This window comes from Plecotus auritus, assembly GCF_963455305.1.
Source record: "Plecotus auritus genome assembly, chromosome: 15".
NCBI classification, from domain to species: domain Eukaryota; kingdom Metazoa; phylum Chordata; class Mammalia; order Chiroptera; family Vespertilionidae; genus Plecotus; species Plecotus auritus.
Genome location: NC_137781.1, coordinates 8,257,962 through 8,280,939, shown reverse-complemented (window position 1 = coordinate 8,280,939; position 22,978 = coordinate 8,257,962). Strand labels below are relative to the sequence as shown.

The following is a 22,978-nucleotide window of genomic DNA, read 5'->3' as shown; positions in this document are numbered from 1 at the left end:
CTCTCTATCCCTCTCCCTTCCTCTCTATAAAAAATCAATAAAATATATTTTTAAAAAAATAGCAATTTTGTGAACGTGTATTAAAATTCCCAACCACCTACACAGACCTGCTAAATACTAGTTTGTCTCCTTGAGGGCTTCCATTTCCTCCAAAGACTTCCTAAAAGCCACAAATTCAAAATCTGTTTATTGGCCTGTAGAACAGCATGAGGGTAAATTCCAATCTGCTTGCACCTTCTCACCAACACATTAACCTCTGGGTCTGATGTCTTGTTTTATGAGACGTACCATTCAACTTTGGACAAAGATCTCTTTCTAAGCAGTTTCTCAATTCATGGACTTTGGTGCGACTTAAAAGTGGGGGTGGGTTGCCAGGGCTGGTGTGGCTCAGTGGTTGAGCATCAACCTATGAGCCAGGAGGTCATGGTTCGATTCCCGGTCAAGGGCACATGCCCAGGTTGCGGGCATGATCCGCGGTAGGGGGCGTGCAGGAGGCAGCCGATCCATGATTCTCTCTCACCATGGATGTTTCCATCCCTCTCTCCCATCTTCTCGGAAATCAATAAAAACACTTTTTGAAAAGTGGGGGTGGGGCCGGAGTGGTGTCGCGAGGCAAAGCACTCACATAGCGCTGGGTGATCTGCTTCCTTTCGCTGGGGTCCGCCAAGGGGCACACACACAGATCCGACACGGAGACCCCCGCGCAGGGCGTAAGCGTGATCAGCACCAGGATGGCCCCCAGGCAGCTGTCCAGGGGCAGCTCCAAGCAGTTGGCTTGCTTGAGGGGGAGCGAGGCGATGTCCACTTTACATCTGCAAACGCGGAAACCGGAGAGAGGAGAGTGAGCAACTGACTCAGGGCCACCTCGGGGCCTCCGAAGAACCTAGGTTTCCTTATTACCCGAACCACATTCCGTTGGGCATGCGTTTCTCGGGCAGGGAAGGTGGAGAGGGCTCCTCTGGCTTAGAATACTCACTCCGAGCCCAACACACTCTAAAATGAAGGAGAGAAGCCCGGCCAGTGTGGCTCAGCGGTTGAGCATCGACCCATGAACCAGGAGGTCACTGTTCGATTCCCGGTCAGGGCACGTGTCCGGGTTGCAGGCTCGATCCCGTGTGAGGCGTGCAGGAGGCAGCCGATCCATGATTCTCTCTCATCATTGATGTTTCTCTCTCTCTCTCCCTCTCCCTTCCTCTCTGAAATCAATAAAAATATATTTTTTAAAAACACAGAATTAGGGAGAAAGGACTTTGCAAGTCTTAAGTATTATGGCTCTAAGTGGATCTTCTGCTCCGTGTCTTTTTCCAGCAGAGAGAATAAAGGGTTCAAAAACAATTTAGAAAAGACAAGAGACATGTCAGTGGGGAGGGTTAATGAAAAAACCATTTTCTTCCGGATGAATGCCAACGGCGTGTTTTTATGCACACCCGCGTGTTAAGGTGCTTTCCTAACAGGCGCGTTCCACGGGGCTTCCCCGGGTGGGTTCTTTCTGGACAAATGGAGCATGAAGTGCTGCTGATGGATCCCACTTCAGCAGCGCGGCTCGGGAAGGCCGTCCCATCTGCTATAAATTGCATGTTTTCCGCCTCTTCACCACCAATGTTCTGGGCTGTTGAAAACCTCAAGCACATTGAAATACGGAAGCAAACACCACAAAGGGGGGCTGAGTGCTAAGCGCTTATTTGCTTTAACACTGAAAACTCTGGGTTTGCCTGGACCACACCTGCTTTGTTTATGCTTAGGAGGGTTGCGGGGGGTGGGAGGTGGGGGCGGAGGCAGGAGGGAGGCAAGGAGGGAGGGACGGAGGGAGGGAGCGAGTGACCTGTTAGGACAATCATTCAGAATGTGCTGCACACTGGCTCTTGGGCCAAAGTGAGATCTTAGCAGATCTTAGAATATTTAGTCAATATCATGTCCTGGCCTGGCCAGTGTGTCTCAGTGGTTGAGTGAAGACCCATGAATCAGGAGGTCATGGTTCAATTCCAAGTCAGGGCACATGCCCAGGTTGCAGGCTCGATCCCCAGTAGGGACAGTAGGGGCCGTGCAGGAGGCAGCCAATCAGTGATTCTCTCTCATCAGTGATATTTATCTCTCTCCCTCTCCCTTCCTCTTTGAAATCAATTTTATATATATATACTGAGTGGCCAGATTATTATGATCTCTGAACGCATAATAATCTGGCCACTCAGTGTGTGTGTGTGTGTGTGTGTACATACATACATATATATATATATGTGTGTGTGTGTGTGTGTGTGTATATATATTTATTTATTTATTTATTTATTTATTTATTTGAGGCCCGGTGCATGAATTTGTGCATGGGTGGGGTCCGACCAGCCTGACCATGGGGAGGGGATATGGGCAGTTGGCCGGCCTGCCTGCTGGTCGAACTCCTGGTCGAGGGGACAATTTGCATATTAGCCTTTTATTATATAGGATATACACTGAGTGGCCAGATTAGTATGCGTTCAGAGATCATAATAATCTGGCCACTCAGTGTATATAGAAAAGAATATAGGCCCCTCCCATATTGAAAAGCCCATGGTTTTATTCATCTAAAGAAAACAAGGCTAAATGACTTAATTTTTCCTCAGCAGCAGGCATATATTAAAGCTATGCTCTGCAGCCCACAGCCAGTTAATGTGCTGATATAGCATTGTTTCTGACCTCCTGTGCACGCCTTTCTCCATTAATCCCACCGCATTTTATTGTGTTAATTCCACACATAATTTTACCGTATCAGTCAGCCCAACCTGCTCAAGGGTCCCCTGCCATGATAGCTTTTAACCTCTCACTCATTACCATAATTCTATGTTTTATATTTCAGGCTGGTCAGCTTTTAACTTAAATGCAAGGGGCAGGAAAGAGTGCTGTAGTTTTCGAAGCTGTAAATCTCAGAGGCGAAGGAGGGGGGTGGCGAACAGGAGGAAAACCGGGAGTGTGTCAAGCGTGGCTGTAAAAGCAGGTCGAGGACACGGGTGCCATTTGTCCAGGGAAATATTCCATCCCGGATTCTCCACTGATAAACTGGTGGAATGTCAGAGCCTCTTCCAAGTCACCCGCAGGACTCAGAGGCAGCCCCGGCTCCAGCATCCTCATTCTTAAGTTGCCCAAGCGAAAGTAAGTCTAGAAGATTCCATAACGAGTTCATCTCTACAATCGCCTTGAAATGTAAAATACACGTTAAGAAAAGGATTATTTTGAACAACTGGTACTGGTTTAAAATGGGAGAGTGTACAATCTCTATTATAGCCGTTTTGTTTAAAAGTTGGAGCAGGTTAGCTCAGCTGGTGTTACTCAGTGGTTGAGCGTCGACCTATGAACCAGGAGGTCACGGTTCGATTCCTGGTCAAGGAAATAGGTCAAGGTCAAGGTCAAGGGCACATACCTGGGTTGCAGGTTCCATCCCTGCCCCACGGTTGGAGTGTATGCAAGAGGCAACCAATAGATGTGTCTTTTTCACATTGATGTTTTTTTCTCTCTCCTCCTCCCCCTCCCTTTCACTCTCTCTAAAAATCAATGGGAAAACATATCCTCAGGTGAGGATTTTTGTATAATATATATTTTTATTGATTTCAGAAAAGAGAGACAGGGAGAGAGATAGAAACATCAGTGATGAGAGAGAATCATTGATCGGCTGCCTCCTGCCTGTCCCCTCACTGGGGATCAAGCCCACAACCTGGACATGTGCCCTTGACTGGAATCGAATCTGGGACCCTCCAGTCTGCAGGCTGACACTCTATCCATTGAGCCAAACCAGCTAGGACAAGTAAGGATTTTTATTAAAAAAAAAAGCAACAGAGAGGACTCAGGAAATAGTTATGACTGACTCTCACTGTCAAAGGGACTTGATGCAAAAAGGTATTTCCCAGCATTTGGGAGATCAGATAACTGAGCGTTGGAATTACAACAAAGAAAATAAAATGGAAAAAAATAAGTGAAAAATCTTACCTAATAATAGACAAACATGTAAATTGACCATACCGCCACTACGCCCACAGCCCATCAGGAGTGCGTATGCAAATTAACCTGACAAAGATGGCGGGTTAATTTGCATATGCAGGCGTGGAGCGGCTGGGCTGGGCGGGATGCCTGCTACGAGTGGGGGGGTCAGGAGGGGGGCAGAGGGTGCTATAGGAGCGGTGCTCCGGCCGGGAGCGAGGACATGCAGGCTCCCGGGCGGCCGGGAGCGAATCCAGGGGGAAGGAAGGCCAATTCTTGCACAAATCTTCGTGCAACGGGCCTCTAGTGTAAAATAAAAAACTAAGGAGCGTGTCTGTGGTAGGCATCCGCTAGCATCATCTCTCCGTTAACTCTGTGGGTCACGCTGTATCTCAGGGTACGTCTCACCCCACCTGGAAGTTCACGGCAGCTAATGCTGTGTAACCAGCTCCCAAGAGACACTTCTATGATCTCTTTTACTGCGGGAGAGGAAAGAGGGAAGAGATGCCAAAAAAAAAAAAATAATAATCCTTTAAAATCCATAAAAGGAAAGGACAGAATGGCCCCTAGGACAGGCACACAAACAAGAAACAGCCAAAGTCATAAACAAACACCCGAATGACAACACAGGGAGTGAAAGGGCCATCGGAAACCAGGGTCTGTCTGTAAGACACCTCACACATGGGGAAAAGCATTTCCTGTGATGTGGGAAAGCCGTGACAGCACAATGGCATGGGGCGAGAGGGTATGACTCTTTGTACTGACACAACGGGTCGGCCATGCGTCACGGCAGGGCCATGTTCCCACCACTTCGGAGGACACGTCGGGACACAGAGTGCTCTGCGTCGGCACACTGACGTAACGTGTCCTTGCTCCCGGGCTAGCACAGCGTTTCTGATCCCCCCGTACGTAGATGGGTGTTGGCAGGGCACGGGACTGTCACAGCGGTGCCCAGTGTCAGGGGTAAGGAGAAGTGTCTGAGGGGTCAGTTACCCAAGTAGGTGAAGGAGGGGGAGAAGGGACCAGACTAGGCATCTGACCAACAATATCCGTGAAGTGCCAGACCACACCCCCTGAGAGGGTGGCAGGACCTACTTTCTTCTGTTTTGTTTTGTTTGTTTTTTTTAATATATTTTATTGGTTTTTTACAGAGAGGAAGGGATAGGGATAGAGAGTTAGAAGCATCGATGAGAGAGAAACATCGATCAGCTGTCTCCTGCACACCTCCTACTGGGGATGTGCCCGCAACCAAGGTACATGCCCTTGACCGGAATCGAACCCGGGACCTTTCAGTCCGCAGGCTGACGCTCTATCCACTGAGCCAAACCGGTCAGGGCTACTTTCTTCTGTTTTGATCAACACCAAATGGCACTGCCCAGCCGGCCTGGCTCGGTGTTTGAGCATCGACCTGTGAACCTGGAGGTCACGGTTGGTTTGATTTCCCGGTCGGGGCACATGCCCCAGTTGAGGTCTCAATCCCCAGTAGGGGGCGTGCAGGAGGCAGCCAATCCATGATTCTCTCTCATCACTGATATTTCTATCTCTCTCTCCCTCTCTCTTCTTCTCTGAAATCAATAAAAATGTATTTTAAATAAATAAATAAGTAAAAGGCGTAGGATTGCATAAAACGAACACTGCCTTGTTCAATTCAGAACATACTGTATATAGATGTAATATATAGGACAACTAGAGGCCCAGTGCACGAAATTTGTGCACGGGTAGGGTCCTTAGGCCTGGCTGGCGATCAGGGCTGATCAGGGCCTTCTGGCTGCCGGCCGGGGCCTCCCTTCATCCCGCACCGTTCCCTGGTGGTCAAGGCATGTCATAGCGAGCGATCGGTCTCCCGGTCGAACTCCCATGGGGACAATTTGCATATGAGGCTTTTATATACAGAGATAGGACAAAGGATGGGAAAGAAATGGAGCTAGATGGACGTTTCTCATCTCTCTCTCTCCCTTCTTCTCTGAAATCAATAAAAAAAAATGTTTAATAAATACTGAATGCCATCGACCAATAAGCAAATAAAAACTGCTCCCAGGGGAGGTGCCAGCTTACTTCTGGCTCCCTGGGGTGGGCAGGGGAGGTCTGACTCCACGCCCAACAGACAAAGACCAGCCTCGTGCAGAAAGCGCCACGCACGCTCCCACCACCGAGAAAGCAGAGCGGACTCACGTGCCCAGTCGCTCCTCGTGCTTTTTGCCGTCCTTTCCCCAGACCTCGATGTCCAAGATGCCCATCCTGTCAGAGAAGTAGTGAAAGTCAAACTCCTCCCGCCACTGCGGATGTGCACTCTTACACAGTGTCTAGAAAACATGCGGTTACAACGTTTATTGTCTTCAGACTGCCATGCGGCGTGACAGCAGCTACACATTTCAATTCATTGTTCTAAACAAGCTCAGAGTGACGTGTCTGTCTGTCCCTTTCGGAGTTAAACGTTTCCCCTTTGGGGAAGGAAAGCAACTTGGAGGTTTCGGGGAATTGGCAAAAACATCACCACTCTTTTAGCCGACCCCCAGATTCAATAGTGGATCCCACCAAGTTAGAAAGAATAGTTACCCCACAAGAAACCATAACTTTTATATATATACTAGAGGCCCGGTGCATGGATTCGTGCACCGGTGGGTCCCTCGGCCTGGCCTATGGGAAATGGGCCAAAACCAGCTCTCTGACATCCCCGTGAGGGGTCCCGGATTGAGAGAGGGCGGTTCTTGGGTGACGCACCGTGGAATCGGGCTCCCTCCTCTCTGGTTCCTGGTGCGTCACCAGGGAACCATAGCTACCAAGTCACCACAGCTCAGCAGCTCCTGCACTGAGTGTCTGCCCTCTGGTGGTCATTGTGCGTCATAGCTACCGGTCAGAGCGCCTGCCCTCTGGTGGTCACTGCGCGTCATAGCTATCGGTCGGATGGTCGCTTAGGCCTTTATATATATAGATATATACATATATAGGACATATCTCAATGGATGTTTTACACTGTCCAGTCTTACAGAAAATATATTCACTGCTTCATGAAATCATTTTGTTGGCACATCCATTCAGCACTGGCTTAAGAAGTACATAAATGAACAGTCGGGGGTCCTAATTAATATCTGTCAGCTGCATTTCGCAAAAAACCCATGAATTCAGTACATCGCTGCCTGTTTTTTTAAATCCCAGTTTGCCGATTCCAGTCCCTAGAGGGAGAGAGGAAGGCTAGCAAACCCCACTGCCGCCACATTTGAAAAGGAACAAGGCTGGTTTGAACCCTCCAACAGCGTTTCTGTGTTTCCCGAGAGGGACTCGAAACGCCTGAGTGTTTGAATCACGGGCAGGCTTTGTCTTTGTTTCATTTACATCAAGATTCAATTTGTGGCTAAAAAGTGGGCGGGAATGCTGGCCCCTGAGTACCAGCCTCAACTAAGGGCACAGCATCCACTATTAAATCTTAGTGCCAGCTATTACCACATGGGCAAACAGGGACCAGCCAGCCCTGGCCTGCAGCCAGCATCACGTAACATCATTTGAGCTGTTGGTCACATTGGCCTGAATAGGCCAGGTCACAGAACTTAGCAACCACGAAGGAAAAAACAAAGTATTAGACCACAAATTAAATGCAATATCCCCCAGGAGGGGATCCCAGAGCAGATATTGGACTAATTCTCCGCTTCACCTTAGTTCCAAAGAGCTAAGTGTGCCCTGTGATGAATAATTTTCCTATAAATCCTTCGCCCCGCCCCGGCTGGCTAAAGAAATCTCAGCCAGAGATGTGGTTACCCTGAATACAGTCTCTGGGAGGTACGGCCTCAGACTAGCTGGCGAGTATCACCTGCATATTTCTGCCGTAACTCGCCCTCGATTTTTCACATTTTTTTATAAACTGATTCGTCAACATGAGCTTCGAATCTCTAGTCCGTGTCCTGGTGGAAATGACGCTTCGTGTTTGATTCTGCGCTGACATTTGTTCAGCAGAGACAAACTCTTGGCTCCCTACGACATCTGCCAACTTGTCTGTGTCTCTTATGCCTTCCACGCGGGGAAGGCCAATCTGCAAATATCCTGTTTTTGAAAACCTTCCCCTGATTTTTTTTTTTATTATTATTATGTGGCTTTTGGCAACGGGCTTAACTTTCAAGTACCCCGGTTCCCTCCATCCATAAAACATAGAACAGATTCCTGTCTGACAGCTATGTAAAACTAATTCATTACCATGGTTTGGAGACCACGGTTTTTGAAATAGAAACCACACCAAATTAGTAAGATTAAAAATTAAATGGAATTCGGATCAACAGAATCAGATGACTGGTTTGGAAAGGCAGCTAAAAATGCCAGTATTTTTGTTCATAACAAATCACTTTTAATACATTAGATAGTTTGGTGTGTGGGTTTTTTTTTTGTTTTTTTTTTTTTTTAATCATAGCCAAAAAAAAAAAAACAAAACAAAACCCAGCAGCACTTGAAGTCTATTTTTGGTGTAAATACTAACAAGAAAGAAAAAGAAAGTTGTATATAATTTTGAAAATACTTTTAGTTATTGCAAATACTGTAACCCAAGTACAATATACATTACTCTCTTATTTTTGTTACAGTTTGAAAGCGTTTAGTTATCCTTGATCCGCATTCTACGAAACACAGTTTTTGCTTATTTTCAAAACAAAATAAATCATGCATTCAAAACTATTATTTAATGAGCTTTCTCCAGCTCTTGTGACTGGATAGAACTAAACTTAACTCAGCAAATACTCCTCCTGATTGACTGCATCTATACCATTATTCTGCTTTCTGGAATAATCGGAACACAGTGAAGAGGGTTAAAAAGAAATGACTTCTATTCTTGTAGACATTCTTTTCAAAAGAAACAAAATATATATATTTTTTTAAGATGCTGTTCTCCTTAAAGAACTGACAAACTCACCTTGCTTCTGTATCTCTGATCCCCCAGCTTTAACAGGACGAACATCTCTGCCATATTTCCCACCGACACGTTCTTTCCTTCCAGCAACGCGATGCTTATGATCCCGTTCCAGAGCTGGTTCTTTTTCAGGGCCTCTGAGAGCCGCAGGTTGCGCATCAGCGAGGACTAGAGCAAAAAGTAAAGATGAGAGATCAGCGCGCTGATAATTCCTGAGTGCGACGCCGGCGATCACAGGCATTCTCGCTTTCAATATTCGATGACACGGAGCACGCCCTGCCTGGATGGAGTAAGGGCTGTTACTCTTCACTGGTTGTGCAAACCTGCAGTCACAGCTGTGCGATTTCTTTCTCGGGCACTGGGCTCGCAGCGATAGAGGGAGAGATGCATGCGAGCGGCACTGGCATTTGGCACTGGCCTGTCCTCCCACCCAGCTCTTGGGTAGGCATCCTTCAACTGGGCCTTTGGCTATTTTAATAATAGGAAGGGAAGAAAGGCATTCTGGGAAACAGAGGTATAAGAACAAGGCATTGCTTTGTAGGGAAATGAAATATCTATGGGCATTCAGAAATAGTGGTGTGTGTTTTTTTTAAAATATATATATTTCAGAGAACAAGGGAGAGGGGGGGAGAGAGAGAGAGAGACATCAACGATGAGAGAGAATCATTGATCAGCTGCCTCCTGAACGCCCACTACTGGGGATCGAGCGTGAAACCCGGGCATGTGCCATGACAGGGAATAGAATCATGACCTCCTGGTTCACAGGTTGTCAATCAACCACTGAGCCACACCCGTGGTTTTGAATTTATCCTTCACACTTGAATCTGTCCCCACTCCCCTTTATTCCCTGGGCAACTACTAAAAAGTTCATCCCTTGTGAGATTCATAACTCCAGACAGAGCCTGGGATTGGCCAGCCAGATGAGCTTTACAGATGGGGGTGCGGTGGGGGGGGGGAGGAAATCATGTATAAAGGACTTAGCACAGTGCCTGGAACCAGGACAGGTCAGTTCAGTAACTATTAGCTTATTTTGTTCCTTGTCTAAAGGATATTCCTCATGCCCACTCATACATGCCTTCAACCAAATATAGGAAAAGGCAAACATCCCCTACTAGTAAGTTATCAAGAGGACAAGCACACTTTAATCTCCATTATGTGCGTTTCCAAACACATACAAAGGTAGAACAGTATATGAGATCTCCACGGATTTATTCACCCGAGTCTACAATTTGCCAATCTTATTCCATCCATCCCTTCACTACTCGCTTCTGGCTGAAATATTGGAAAGCAAATTCCACATTTGGTTTTTGTTTGTTTTTTTTTTTAAATATATTTTCATTGATTTCAGAGAGGAAGGGAGAGGGAGAGAGAGACATAGAAACATCAATGATGAGAGAGAATCATGGATCGGCTGCCTCCTGCATGCCCCACACTGGGGATCGAGCCCACAACCCGGGCATGTGCCCTTGACTGGACTCGATCCTGAGACCCTTCAGTCCACAGGCCGACGCTCTATCCACTGAGCCAAACCAGCTAGGGCCCACGTTTGTTTTTCTAGACTCACGATGCTCAACAAAAGTAGCCATAATTCCCTTAATATCGTTAAGTACCCGGGGCATCTTTACATTTCGCTGACGGTCTCAACAATGTCTTTTTTATGGTTAGTTGGTTTGGGTGCGGATGCCAAGGGGACCCACACACTGCATTTAGTTGGTGGAGTTCATTTATGCTCTCTGTTCAATAAATGAAGTGGTGCAGGCATACCCGGCTTTCTCTGAAGGAGAAATAAATGGACTGAGGAATGTAAATGGTGCCAAGTATCATAGCAAAGCAATGAATTTCTAACGCTATATATTCATCCTGTCATCGGCTCAATATATCTTCCAGGTCGTTTAGACACCAATTTGCTGGGACACCAGTTCGTCACAATTTATCACAACAAATGGTACGTCCGGGCCGTATTAATTACAGACAAGCTTACCTCATCCGGCACATGGCACTCTGCCGCCACGAAGAAATGATGCAACCAGGCCACACCAAGCATTTGGTTGACCATTTTATAACCACCTTAAGCACTAAGGGAATCTATTCTCCCAAACTTCACATCTGTATCGCTGTTCTCATAAAATGCACACACATGCATACACACACACACACACACACACACACGGCTTTTGGAGGTGCTGAGACAGAGAAGGGAGGGCAGACAAGAAAACAATTAATTTTAAGGAGAAGAAAAATCCCTTTCCGCTGGAGAACATGATCTCTGAATGCATAATAATCTGGCCACTCAGTGTATATCCTATATAATAAAAGGCTAATATGCAAATTGTCCCCTAGACCAGGAGTTCGACCAGCAGGCAGGCTGGCCAACTGCCCATGTCCCCTCCCCCTGCACGAATTCATGCACTGGTGAATTCAGTATACACACACACACACACACACACACACACACACACACACACTGAGTGGCCAGATTATGATGCGTTCAGAGATCATCATAATCTGGCCACTCAGTGTAAACCTTCTTTTGTAACTTCTATTTGCCTTTGGGTTGTGGATTGAATATACTCCAGGATGAAAGTTGATAAAATAGTTAAAAGCTAAGCAATTTTCTACGTTTTATTTAAAAAAAAATGTTTTTATTGATATCAGAGAGGAATGGAGAGAGTGAGATAGAAACATCAATGATGAGAGAGAATCATTGATTGGCTGCCTCCTGCACGCCCCCTACTGGAGATCGGGCCTGCAATCCGGGCATGTGCCCTGGACCTGGAATCGAACCCAGGACCCTTCAGTCCACAGGCCGATGCTCTATCCACTGGGCCACACAGGCTAGGGCCGCGATTTTCTCCTTGTTAAGAACAATAAACACCATCACAATTTGCAGACAGACAGACACGTATGTAAACATCTAAGTATGTGTGTTTATACGTCTATAGGCGTTACGTACAGATGTAGCTACACTGAATACATGGTAGAGCTTAGAAAGCACACGGACTGAAAGCTTCTCCCTTTACAAAGAAAATGCGATTTTGATTCATCTATCCCGCAGCCATTTCCTGTTTTGTGTGTGTTTTTCTTCTCAAACTTTGACTTGCCAACCAACACGCTAATTGCATGACCTGTTCCGTGGCCGTGCTTCAAAGCCCCGACAGATATATTCCTCCCTAAACACTGAAACTATTTCAAAATCCTTTTTATAAAGAAGGGAGTCATGTCCACGGGAGATCAAAGGGCAGCCTACAGTCTGGCAAGCGCCGAAGAAAAATGGCCGTGTTTCCATGAAATATGCCCTCCGAATAATTCTGGGGCTTGGTATGTCCTCATTTCAAATGCGATGTTTATCTTGGAAGCGCTTCTATCTAACTTGTCCATAAAGCAGCCCCACTTAGCTCGATGAGCTCTGTGAAAAGGGGATCCAGAGCCGGTCATCCAGGGGGCCTGGAGAGAGGTTCCATATGGCGGGACAGCCCGGGAGGGCACGGAGCAGGCCTCCAGCAGGCGCGGCTTGGCTGCGGCTCCCGGCCCGGCCGCGGACACCGGCTGCATTGCGGCGGAACATCTGGATTATTGCTCGCCACGTCCCCGGGAAGTATCCGCTTTCCATCAAAGCCTTTATCTATCTCGGTCGGACTTTGAACGTTTTGGTCTGTAACACAGTCACGTTGGATGTGACGGACTCGCTCTGTGCTGGCCAAGATTTTTTTTTTCTCTTCCCCTCTGACTACAGGCAGGCTAGGGAGAGAGCCACATGCACTGCACAGCTCGGAGACAGGAGCACAAAACCTTGCCCTAGCCAGTGTGGCTCAGTGGATAGAGCGTCGGCCTGCCGAAGGGTCCCGGGTTCGAGTCCGGTCAAGGGCATGTACCTTGGGTGCAGGCTCCTCCTCAGCCCAGGCCCTCATCCATGAGGCTCGTGCAGGAGGCAGCCAATCGATGTGTTTCTCGCACATCGATGTTTCTCTCTGTCTCTCCCTCTCTCTGTCTCTCCCTCTCTCTTCCACTCTCTAAACATCAATGGAAAAACACCATCGGGTGAGGATTTAAAAACATTTAAATCCTTTATTCTGCGTATTTCACCCTCAATACCCTTGCCCACTCTAAGGTTATCTATAATAATAAAAGTGTAGCCCTGCCAAAACCGGTTTGGCTCAGTGGATAGAGCGTCGGCCTGCGGACTGAGGGGTCCCGGGTTCGATTCCGGTCAAGGGCATGTACCTTGGTTGCGGGCACATCCCCAGTCGGGGGCGTGCAGGAGGCAGCTGATCGATGTTTCTCTCTCATCGATGTTTCTGACTCTCTATCCCTCTCCCTTTCTCTCTGTAGAAAATTAATAAAATATATTTAAAAAATAATCATAATAATTAAAGTGTAATATGCTAATGAGACCGGCCTTCCTTCCGGATGAAGCCAGAGCTGTGAGGGCCGAGCCCCTTGCACAAATTTCTAAGTCAAGTTTCATCTGCTCACAACGCATTCTGGGGTATGTGCACGGGCTTTTTAAAAAGTTTCTTAATTAACTGAACATTCCTCTTCCACCCTGGAGAGCTGCGATGAAGCTTAGGGCAGTCCGGCCACCCCGTGGGAGTCCGGCTGGCAGACGTCTTTGTGGTCTCCACACACTCTCTCCTGCTCCCCACAATAAATCGGGCTCCATCTTCCTCCCTCCGCACTCACTCTGTTAGCTCAATGGCTCCGGTTTTCACGGCGGTGCCCGAGCCGGTGAGTGAAATTTGTCATCTTAATGCAGCCTGGAATGTGAAGGCAGAAAAGGAAATGACCCATCAAAGGAGCGGCCCGCTCCACCTGCGCTGAAACAAACACCCCGAGATAGAGCCAAGTTTCTGGGTCCTGACCCTCATTTCTCAGCAGACATAATGGGTAAAATATGGGACATCGGGGTTTTGTTATGTTTCTCCTTCCTCCCCAAGGATCGGAACCTTTCCCTATTTCTATGTTGATTCATTCATAGGCTCTCTCTCCCTCAGCCCCCGCCCCGGCCGGCTGCCCCCCGAAACCCACAGCATTCTCCCAGTGACTTCCCTCGGAAACACACACGTTATGACCAGTGAAAACAAGGTGTGATGTTTAACTTCGACATAAACTGACTTTCATTAAGAAACCAGACAGCTTGGCCCTAGCCGGTTTGGCTCAGTGGACAGAGCGTCGGGCTGCGGACTGAAGGGTCCCGGGTTTGATTCACGTCAAAGGCACGTGCCCGGGTTGCGGGCTCGATCCTCAGTAGGGGGCGCACAGGAACCAGCCAATCAATGATTCTCATCATTGATATTTCTCTCTCTCTCTCTGTCTCTCCCTTCCTCTCTGAAATCAATGAAAATATAATTTTTTTAAAAAAAACACACGAATAACTGGTTCTTACCTGGAATGGATTGCTAGCAAAAGGACCGTGCCCAACTTACCCCAAATTAAAATGAGGTACCAGAGTGGGTTACAGCTTGACCAATATCAAAGTAATCCTTTGGGTGTAATAAAATACCAAAAAATTTTTTTAAAAGATAAAAATTAAAGAGGGGCAGTGAGAAAAAAGTTTCACAAGATTTTGCTGGTAGGTGCCCAGTACGCTGTGGGCACGTTTTATATCATCTCAGTCCTGGGAATATAAAAATGTGCTCCAATCTCGCCCATGCATCTTATGTTGACGCGCATTATTTGGTCCACATCACTGTAAGAAAGCACTGAGCAGCCAATGAAAACAAATGCGTGGAAAGGTGGACTTCGTAAGTAAAACGATAGGAAAGCAAGGTTGCGGCTATGTCGGCACTATTTAGAAACGCTAAGAACCTTGGGTGTATAAAAGATTTCCCTGAAATATTCCTGTCGAGCGTTTTCAGCACGTAAAACTACTACTCATTGTCAACAGCTTTTATAGCGTGACGTGAGACGATCCATACATCCAAGCAGAACACCTCCTACCCACAGTCCCTTATATCATCTGAAGCAGATCCTATAGGCATAAATCCCCCTAGAGCTACACACAGATCTGCGTAAGAATATAAAGAAAGCCTTTTAAATTCCCCACATGGATGTGGACAGGAGATGAGATTTATATCTGTAGATGAAAACTCTAACACAGTCCCAAGGGTATGAGTAATCTATATGTACAAAAAATATTAGCTCTAAAAGTTTTATATTCAGTTGACTATGTTTTTTTTAAGTATGAGGGAATATCATCGCCCAATTGTCACGCTCAAAAATAAAAATTAGCCTGGCCAGTGTTGCTCAGTGGATAGAGCATTGGCCAGCAGACTGAAGGGTCCCAGGTTCGATACCGGTCAAGGGCATATGCCCGGGGTTGCGGACTCAATCCCCAGTAGGGGACATGCAGGAGGCAGCGGATTAATGATTCTCTCTCCTCAGTGATGTTTCTATCATAAAAATTGAGAGTCGATCTATGAACCAGGAGGTCACGGTTCAATTCCCAGTCGGGGCACATGCCCAGCTTGTGGGCTCGATCCCCAGTGTGGGGCGTGCAGGAGGCAGGCAATCAATGATTCTCTCGTCATTGATATTTTCATCTCTCTCTTCCTCTCCCTTCCTCTCTGAAATCAATAAAAATATACTTTAAAAATTCAGTTAAGAGAAGTTTTTAAAAGTGGATAATGTCTACAGATACACAATGACTCTCAGGGCTTGGAACCAGGAAGATGCCTCTCAATGCATTTAAAACATAAAGAAGAAGAAAATGAAGGCTATGTGATAACTTAAGATTTTCTTTTTTTGCCCTGATCTCAGGCGAGTTCAGAAGGCAATCAATTTGCCCGACTAGTATTTCTCCATTCACAATTGTCATCCTACCGGCCGTCACTTCCATGTTCCAGATTTCTACGTCTCTTCTTCACTTAAAATGTTTCAGTGCTGGCCCTGGCCGGTAGCTCAGTTGGTTAGAGCATTGTCCCGATGTAGCAAGGTCGTGGGTCTGATCTCAGGTCAGGGCACATAGAAGAATCACCCAATGAATCCTATATAATAAAAGCCTAATATGCTAAGTGTCCGGTCATCCAGTTGGCCGTTCAACCAATCGAAGTGTAATATGCTAATGATATGCTAAGGCCGCTCAACCGCTCGCTATGACGTGCACTGACCACCAGGGGGCAGATGCTCTGACCGGTAAGTTAGCTTGCTGCTGGGGTCCAGTGGATTGGGACTGAGCGAGACAGGCTGGATACGCCCTGGAGCCCTCCCGCGGTCCCTCCCCGGCCCCAAGCATGCACCAGTGGGGTCCCTTGGCCTAGCCTGCGCCCTCTCTCAATCCAGAATCTCTCGGGGGATGTCGGAGAGCTGGTTTCGGACCAATCCCGCAGGCCAGGTCGAGGGACCCCACTGGTGCACAAATTCATGCACTGGGCCTCTAGCGTACACATAAGTAGAACAACAAATCCATTTTTCTCTCTCTCTTTCTCTCTCTCTATATCCCTCCCTCTCTATAAAAAAATCAGTCAATAAACATTTAAAAATATATATTTCAGTGCTGTTCTATCCAGGGCGGGGACTTGATTGAAGCCCTGGGGTTACAACATTTAAGGAATCGCTCACTCTTGGGCTTCGGCAAGGTCAGGGCTGGCACCTATGCCCCAGTGCCTCCTTCTGTTCCCCACCCTGGGCACCTCTGTGCCCTACCCCCACCCCAGCGCTACCTATGATGTAGCAGCGTAACCACTCCTTACACCCGCCCTCCTTACGCTTCTGGCTTCCTCCCCTACTCCGCCCAGCATCCCACTTGCACCTGAGCCAGTGGCTCTCCACCTCGAGCACACTTCGGACGCACCTGGGAGGGTTGCTAAGAGATTGCTGGCTCTCGGCCCTGGAGTCTCGAACTCTACAAGTCTGGGGCGGGGGCCAAGCCCTTAGCAAAGCAACAACCCGCTAAGCACGCTGCCTGCCAAGGGCACAACCCCGCAGCGAGCGCGTGTCTCTGCCAAGTGCTCAGAAGCCAAACGGACCCTGTCGACCCGTATGACTGAGTCAAAGGCAAAGCAGAGCCACAATGATCTGCCAGGATTTCCCAGGTCTCACTCATTTAGCCACAGAGTCAGCGAACCCTCAGAGTCGGCGAACCCACAGAGTCGGCGAACCCTCAGAGTCGGCGAACCCTCAGAGTCGGCGAACCCTCAGAGTCACACAGCCCGGGGGCAGGAGCCTACCAGAGGGGTCAGAACCGACAGGAGGCACGCATCACCCCATCGCAGGAGAGCACGACCTACAAATATTCCCAGACCACCCCCAGCCCTGCCCCCCACCAGCACCCTGTCACGGGGCAGCTGCTGTGCGATGAGTCTGAGGTCGGCAGACTGGATAAAGCTAAAGTGGAAAAATGAGCAAGAAAGAAGGTTCCGGTCCATGAACAGGACAGCTCTCGGGGTTCAAGACCAACCTAAGCCGCCCGGCCGGTGTGGCTCAGGGGTTGAGCATCAACTTAGGAACCAGGAGGTCACGGTTCAGTTCCCGGTCAGGGCACATGCCCGGGTTGTGGGCTCCATCCCCAGTGTGGGGCATGCAGGAGGCAGCCAATTGGTGATTCTCATCATTGATCTCATCTGTCTCCCCCTTCCTCTCTGAAATCCATAAAAACATATTAAAAAAAGAAAGAACAACCTTACGCCCAGTAGTTCTACCAACTCCTCCTTTTGAGGGGCTGCTGGAAATGGGAAGGGGGGAAGAAGGCTGGAGGGCATGACCTAAATTCATGGAGAACCCTCAGCGTCTGACGATTCTCACAAAATAATCCCACTAAAAGTGTGTGTGTGTGGGGGGGGGGGAGCGTGGGGGAAAGGCTAAGCTTGGCCGGCGTGGCTCAGTGGTTGAGTGTCGACCTATGAACCAGGAGGTCACGGTTGGATTCCCGGTCAGGGCACATGCCCGGGTCGCAGGCTCGATCCCCCAGTGTGGGGCATGTAGGAGGCAGCCAATCGATAATTCTCTCTCATCACTGGTGTTTCTATTTCTCTCTCCCTCTCCCTTCCTCTCTGAAATCAATTTTTTTTAAAAAAAAGAAAAAAGCCAAAAGCTAGGGCTTAGCCCCTCTCATTTGTACTGGGATCCAACAGGACAAGAAAACCATCTCTGGTATTGAAAACGGAGGGGTCCCAATGCCGAGCATCTGTTTTCACAGCTGAACGGGTTGCCGAGAAGCCAAACAGAAATCAGGTCATCGCAGGGAAGCAACAGCAGGACACGTCTACGACTCCGAGGCTGGGCAGGGGAGGGTGGCCTTCTCCTGTGAAGGTCTGGACAGTCAGCATTTACGCTTGTCGGCCACTAGGTGTCCGTCCCAAAGACTCCACACCTGCCACCGTCAGCCCCAGACAGTTCAATACACTGAGTGGCCAGATTATGATGATCTCTGAACGCATAATAATCTGGCCACTGTGTGTGTGTGTGTATGTGTGTGTGTGTGTATGTGTGTGTGTGTATTTTAGAGGCCCAGTGCATGAATCCGTGCATGGGTGGGGTCTGGCCAGCCTGGCCAGGGGGAGGGGACATGGGCGGTTGGTCGGCCTGCCTGCTGGTCGAACTCCTGGTCGAGGGGACAATTTGCCTATTAGCCTTTTATTATATAGGATATACACTGAGTGGCCATATTATTATTCTTTTTATTTCTTTACTGATTAAGGTATTACATATGTGTCCTTATTCCCCCATTACCCCCCATCTCCCATTCATGCCCCCACCTTATATGCATGCATATAAGTCCTTTGGTTGATCTCTCCCCTTACCCCCACTGTCCCCTACCTTCCCTTTGAGGTTTGACAGTCTGATCGATGCTTTCCCTGTTTCTGGATCTGTTTTTGATCATTAAAATAGGCTGTTCATTATTTCCCATAGATGAGTGAGATCATGTGATATTTATCTTTCTCTGCCTGGCTTATTTCACTTAGCATAATGCTCTCCATCTCCATCCATGTTGTGGTACATCTACACCAGGGGTCCTCAAACTTTTTAAACAGGGAGCCAGTTCACTGTCCCTCAGACCGCTGGAGGGCCGGACTATAGTTTAAAAAAAAAACTATGAACAAATTCCTATGCGCACTGCAGGCCCAGGACGCGTCGACTGCTAAGCAGGACAGGCAGCGGCACCCGGCGGGCCGGATCAATGTCCTCGGCGGGCCGCATGTGGCCCGCGGGCCGTAGTTTGAGGACGCCTGATCTACACAATGGAATACTACGCTGCGGTAAAAAAGAAGGAGTTCTTACCATTTGCAACAACGTGGATGGAGTGGCCAGATTATTATGCATTCAGAGATCATAATAATCTGGCCACTAAGTGTATATGTTTTTTTATTGATTTCAAAGAGGAGGGAGAGGGAGAGAGAGACAGAAACATCGATGATGAGAGGGAATCATTGATCGCCTGTCTCCTGCACGCCCCCTACTGGAGATCAAGCCCGCAGATCGGGCATGTGTCCTTGACCAGAATCGAACCGTGACCTCCCGGTTCATAGGTCGACATTCAACCACTGAGCCACACCGGCCGGGCGCACGAGATGGTTTATACATGGATTCCTGCAGCTGTGGTCCAGTACAACCGTTACTGGGGAAAACAGACACAGGGCTGGGTTTAGCCCGCACGCTGACATTCTAAGCCCCTGGGACCACAGAGACTGAAAAAAAAAAAGTCAATACCAGGTTCAGGGTCACCGGGTAGAAGCTGAAAAGCAGCTGTCTGGCTAATGGGAGATGCAGAACGCAGACACACCCGCCCTCCGCCCTCCCCCGTCCTCTCGGATCCTGCGATGCCTCGCACTGCACACAGCCAGCTGGAGGCCAGCTGACAGAGGACCTTGAAACTGACCTTGTGGAGATCAGCCTCTGAAATAACAGGGGAACAGAGATAAAAGGACGTGAAGTCAAACAGGCCACACGTTGGCACCGCTAGTCAACTAATTTCACAGAGAAAAAAAAAAAAGTTACACCAGGACGGGACATGGCTCTGACACCTTGGGATCGCTGACATATGACTGCATAAGAGGGTGGGGCACAGGCAGGGATAGGGAAGAATATACACTTACCTCGGTGTGAGTTAACCGACAGGAAATACGTAACTAAAGGGTGCTGTGCTCAGCCATCGCACCTATACAGACTCAAGTGGCTCTGATAACAGCAGGCAGGTGTGTGTGCGTGTGCGTGCGTGCATGTGTGTGCGTGTGTGTGCGCGCACGCATGCGCAGATTTCTGAATTCACTCAGTCATTCATCAATTCCATTATTGCATTTTCCCCATTAGACTCCTTGCTATAAAAGAAGTGACGGCTGTTAATTTTTTAATCTCTGTAACTGTTGCATACCTTTCAAAGAGAGAAGTAAGGTTTAGAAATAGATGGATTCAACGCGAAGGTTATATGCAGTAAATATTCAAAAGGAGCTGGCACCTGGTTCGGGCCCTCTTGCATCAAATTCTCGATGCTCATCTTAACATGCGCCTCACAAGATACACGAAGGCCTTGGGGATCACCTTACCCCATATTTGAAGACAATCTCTGTATTTAGTATATTGAAATCAAGGTCAGTGTGGGCAGGAAACACTTTAGAAAAGACTCTAAAAAGACTGCTACTCTGGAGGATGCAAACTTATAAATGTATGGATTTAAGAAGCAATTACATTAAAAAAAAAAAGTTATCCTAAGAATATGATGGAAGTGAAAAAGTCCATGACATTTTCTAGGTTAACACATTACTTAGAATTAGCACCTGTTTAGATACTCATCGCTAAGTATTAATCTTCTTTATGTCACATTCCTACTCCCTAATTTTTAAATAGATTCTGGAAATCTTCCAAAATAAGCTTATACAGGGGTGGGCAAAAATAGGTTTACAGTTGTAATACAAATAAAGAATACAATAATGAATAAGTAATAATACAAGGGTAAATCTGTGTTTCGTACACTCACAACTTGAACCCTACTTTCGCCAACCCCTGTAGTTTAAAAATTCAAAGAAAGGTTCATCAGGGTACCGTTTTGTTCTTTTTAATCCTCACCTCAGGATATTTTCCCACTGATTTTTAGAAAGAGTGGAAGGGAGGGGAGAGACAAAAGAGAGAGAAACATCGATGGGTTGCCTCGTGCACCGGCTGGGGATCGAGCCTGCAACTGAGGCACCTGCCCTTGAGTGGAACTGAACCTGGGACCCTTCAGTCTGCAGGCCGATGCTCTATCCACTGAGCCACACCGGCCAGGGCTAATCAGGGTATTTCAACAACTCTTACAGAGGAATAACCACAGCATCTGTAGATTTTCCCCAGGGACTCCTTTTCAGGAGCCAAATCAGAAGCCCGTCGCATCTGCCTCTCCAAACTGCCCACGCTAAGTCGCAAAGAATCAACCGACCCGTTGATTCTGTACCAACCGCATCTCTTCGCCAAATCCTGTATCAGTTGCATCTCTCGACTAAAGATCATAAGCAGCTTGCAATGAGCTCTGTGCCTCTGAGGTTTTATGAAACACAGCCACACGCTTTGGACATTTACGATGTCCCTGAGCCCCGTGCACTGAAGTCCAAATTCTAGAAACTACCATGGAAGGGAGGGGAAAAAAAACCCACAAAAAACAGACAACAGCTCTGTGGGAAGACACAACTCTGGAGCGGAGAAATAAATACTGCTCTCCCGGCCCCTCTGTTCCTCCCATATTTTTGATATCTTTATCCGGGCCGTCAACATTTTTTCTCTCCCCCTTCCTTCCTGGGGCCATTCTTCCATCACCTCGCCCGTCCTCCCCAGCTACAATATTCCCCAAGCTCACAATTTTCCTTCCCAGCCTTTATGTTCTCCCACAAACCGCCGGTGCTCTACCGCAGGCTGGGGCTCCCTCACTAAAGATGGTTATTGATGTCCGGGCCCGGGGTTTTAGTGCAGCAGCAGAATCAATAAACTGAGAAAATACTGCTTTGTCAGGCTTCACCCAAGGCATGCCGGGAAACTTTACTGCCTCCGATGGTTACAGAAACCCTTCGTGTGGGAGCGTGAGGGCCCGGCTCCCTTCTGTGGCCAGAAATGAAGTTCTTCTACCCTCTAGTGACTATAAAGGGATAAGACAGAGGCGTGCAGGGATTTCTGAGATGCTTTCACGTGATTGATGGGCTCCTCATTTAGACAAGAGAGCCGGAGTCTTGGACACCAAGCGAACTGGCAGGAAACCCAAACACCTTGTCGTAGTTATTTTTTTAAAGGGTTCGACATGCAACGGATATATGCTTTATTTAGGAAGCGTCGGGACTTGGGATGCCTTGGAATTTTACTTTATTTTATTGATTTTTAAAAATATATTTATATTGATTTCAGAGAGAAAGGGGGAGAGAGAGAGAGAGAGAGAGAGAGAGACATCAAGGAGGAGAGAGAATCGTGGATCGGCTGCCTCCTGCACGCCCCCTACTGGGGAGTGAGCCCCGCAAGCGAGGCATGTGCCCTTGACCTGAATCGAACCCGGGACCCTTCCGTCTGCAGGCCGATGCTCTACCCACCGAGCCAAACCTGCTAGGGCTCTTTTGAATTTTAAAAGGCAGCGTTTCTAAAGTTTGCCTGTCTTCCTAAATGACTAGTCAAGTTACATATCTCTCAATCTCTCTCTTTTCTTTCTCTCTTTCACATTCTCTCTCTCTCTCTCTCTCTCTCTCTCTCTCTCTCTCTTATAAATTCACAAAGTCTTTGTCTCGCTCTCCTTACTTTACAGAGAAGGAAGCAGCTGAAACACAGTGAGGTCAGAAATCAGAGCTGGCCTATGTATTTGTGCAGATGTTTGTGTAAATCAATGCATGTAAGTAATTGACACAGCCTCCCCCCCCACCACCCCCGACCCCGTCCCATGCACACATAAACCACCGCCATCCCTATGTTGGGTGTTTCTCTTTAACAAAGCAGCCCAGCTGCTTAATGAGGTTATAATTTTTAAAAATGTTTTGTTTTGGTTTCGCTTTACACTCATGTAGGCATTCAGTCGCTTAAGTTGCAAGGTGCTAATTTAATAACCTGATAACTCATAATGTATTTCTATCTGGTACCCACGCTTCTTTACAAACTGGACAGCCGTGGATATAACTGCTTAAGTATAAACTAAGCATGTAAACAAATCACCAGTACTGGCATTAAGAAATACCTACAGAAATCTCACCCAAAAAGCAATAAGTGGTGTAT

At 47.7% G+C, this 22,978-nt stretch overlaps 1 protein-coding gene across 3 annotated transcripts in view; it reads right to left on the bottom strand.

Moving 5' to 3' along the window:
* MCTP2 (multiple C2 and transmembrane domain containing 2) overlaps positions 1-22,978 on the bottom strand; it is a gene marked incomplete at its 5' end in the record, with an annotated part of 124,303 nt that overhangs the window by 72,607 nt on the left and 28,718 nt on the right. For all 3 annotated transcript variants that reach the window (XM_080651715.1, XM_080651716.1, XM_080651717.1), the window contains 3 exons: positions 626-812; positions 6,115-6,245; positions 8,834-8,998. In XM_080651715.1, the coding sequence (XP_080507841.1) occupies positions 626-812; positions 6,115-6,245; positions 8,834-8,998 (483 nt within the window). The remainder of the gene's footprint in view (positions 1-625; positions 813-6,114; positions 6,246-8,833; positions 8,999-22,978) is intronic.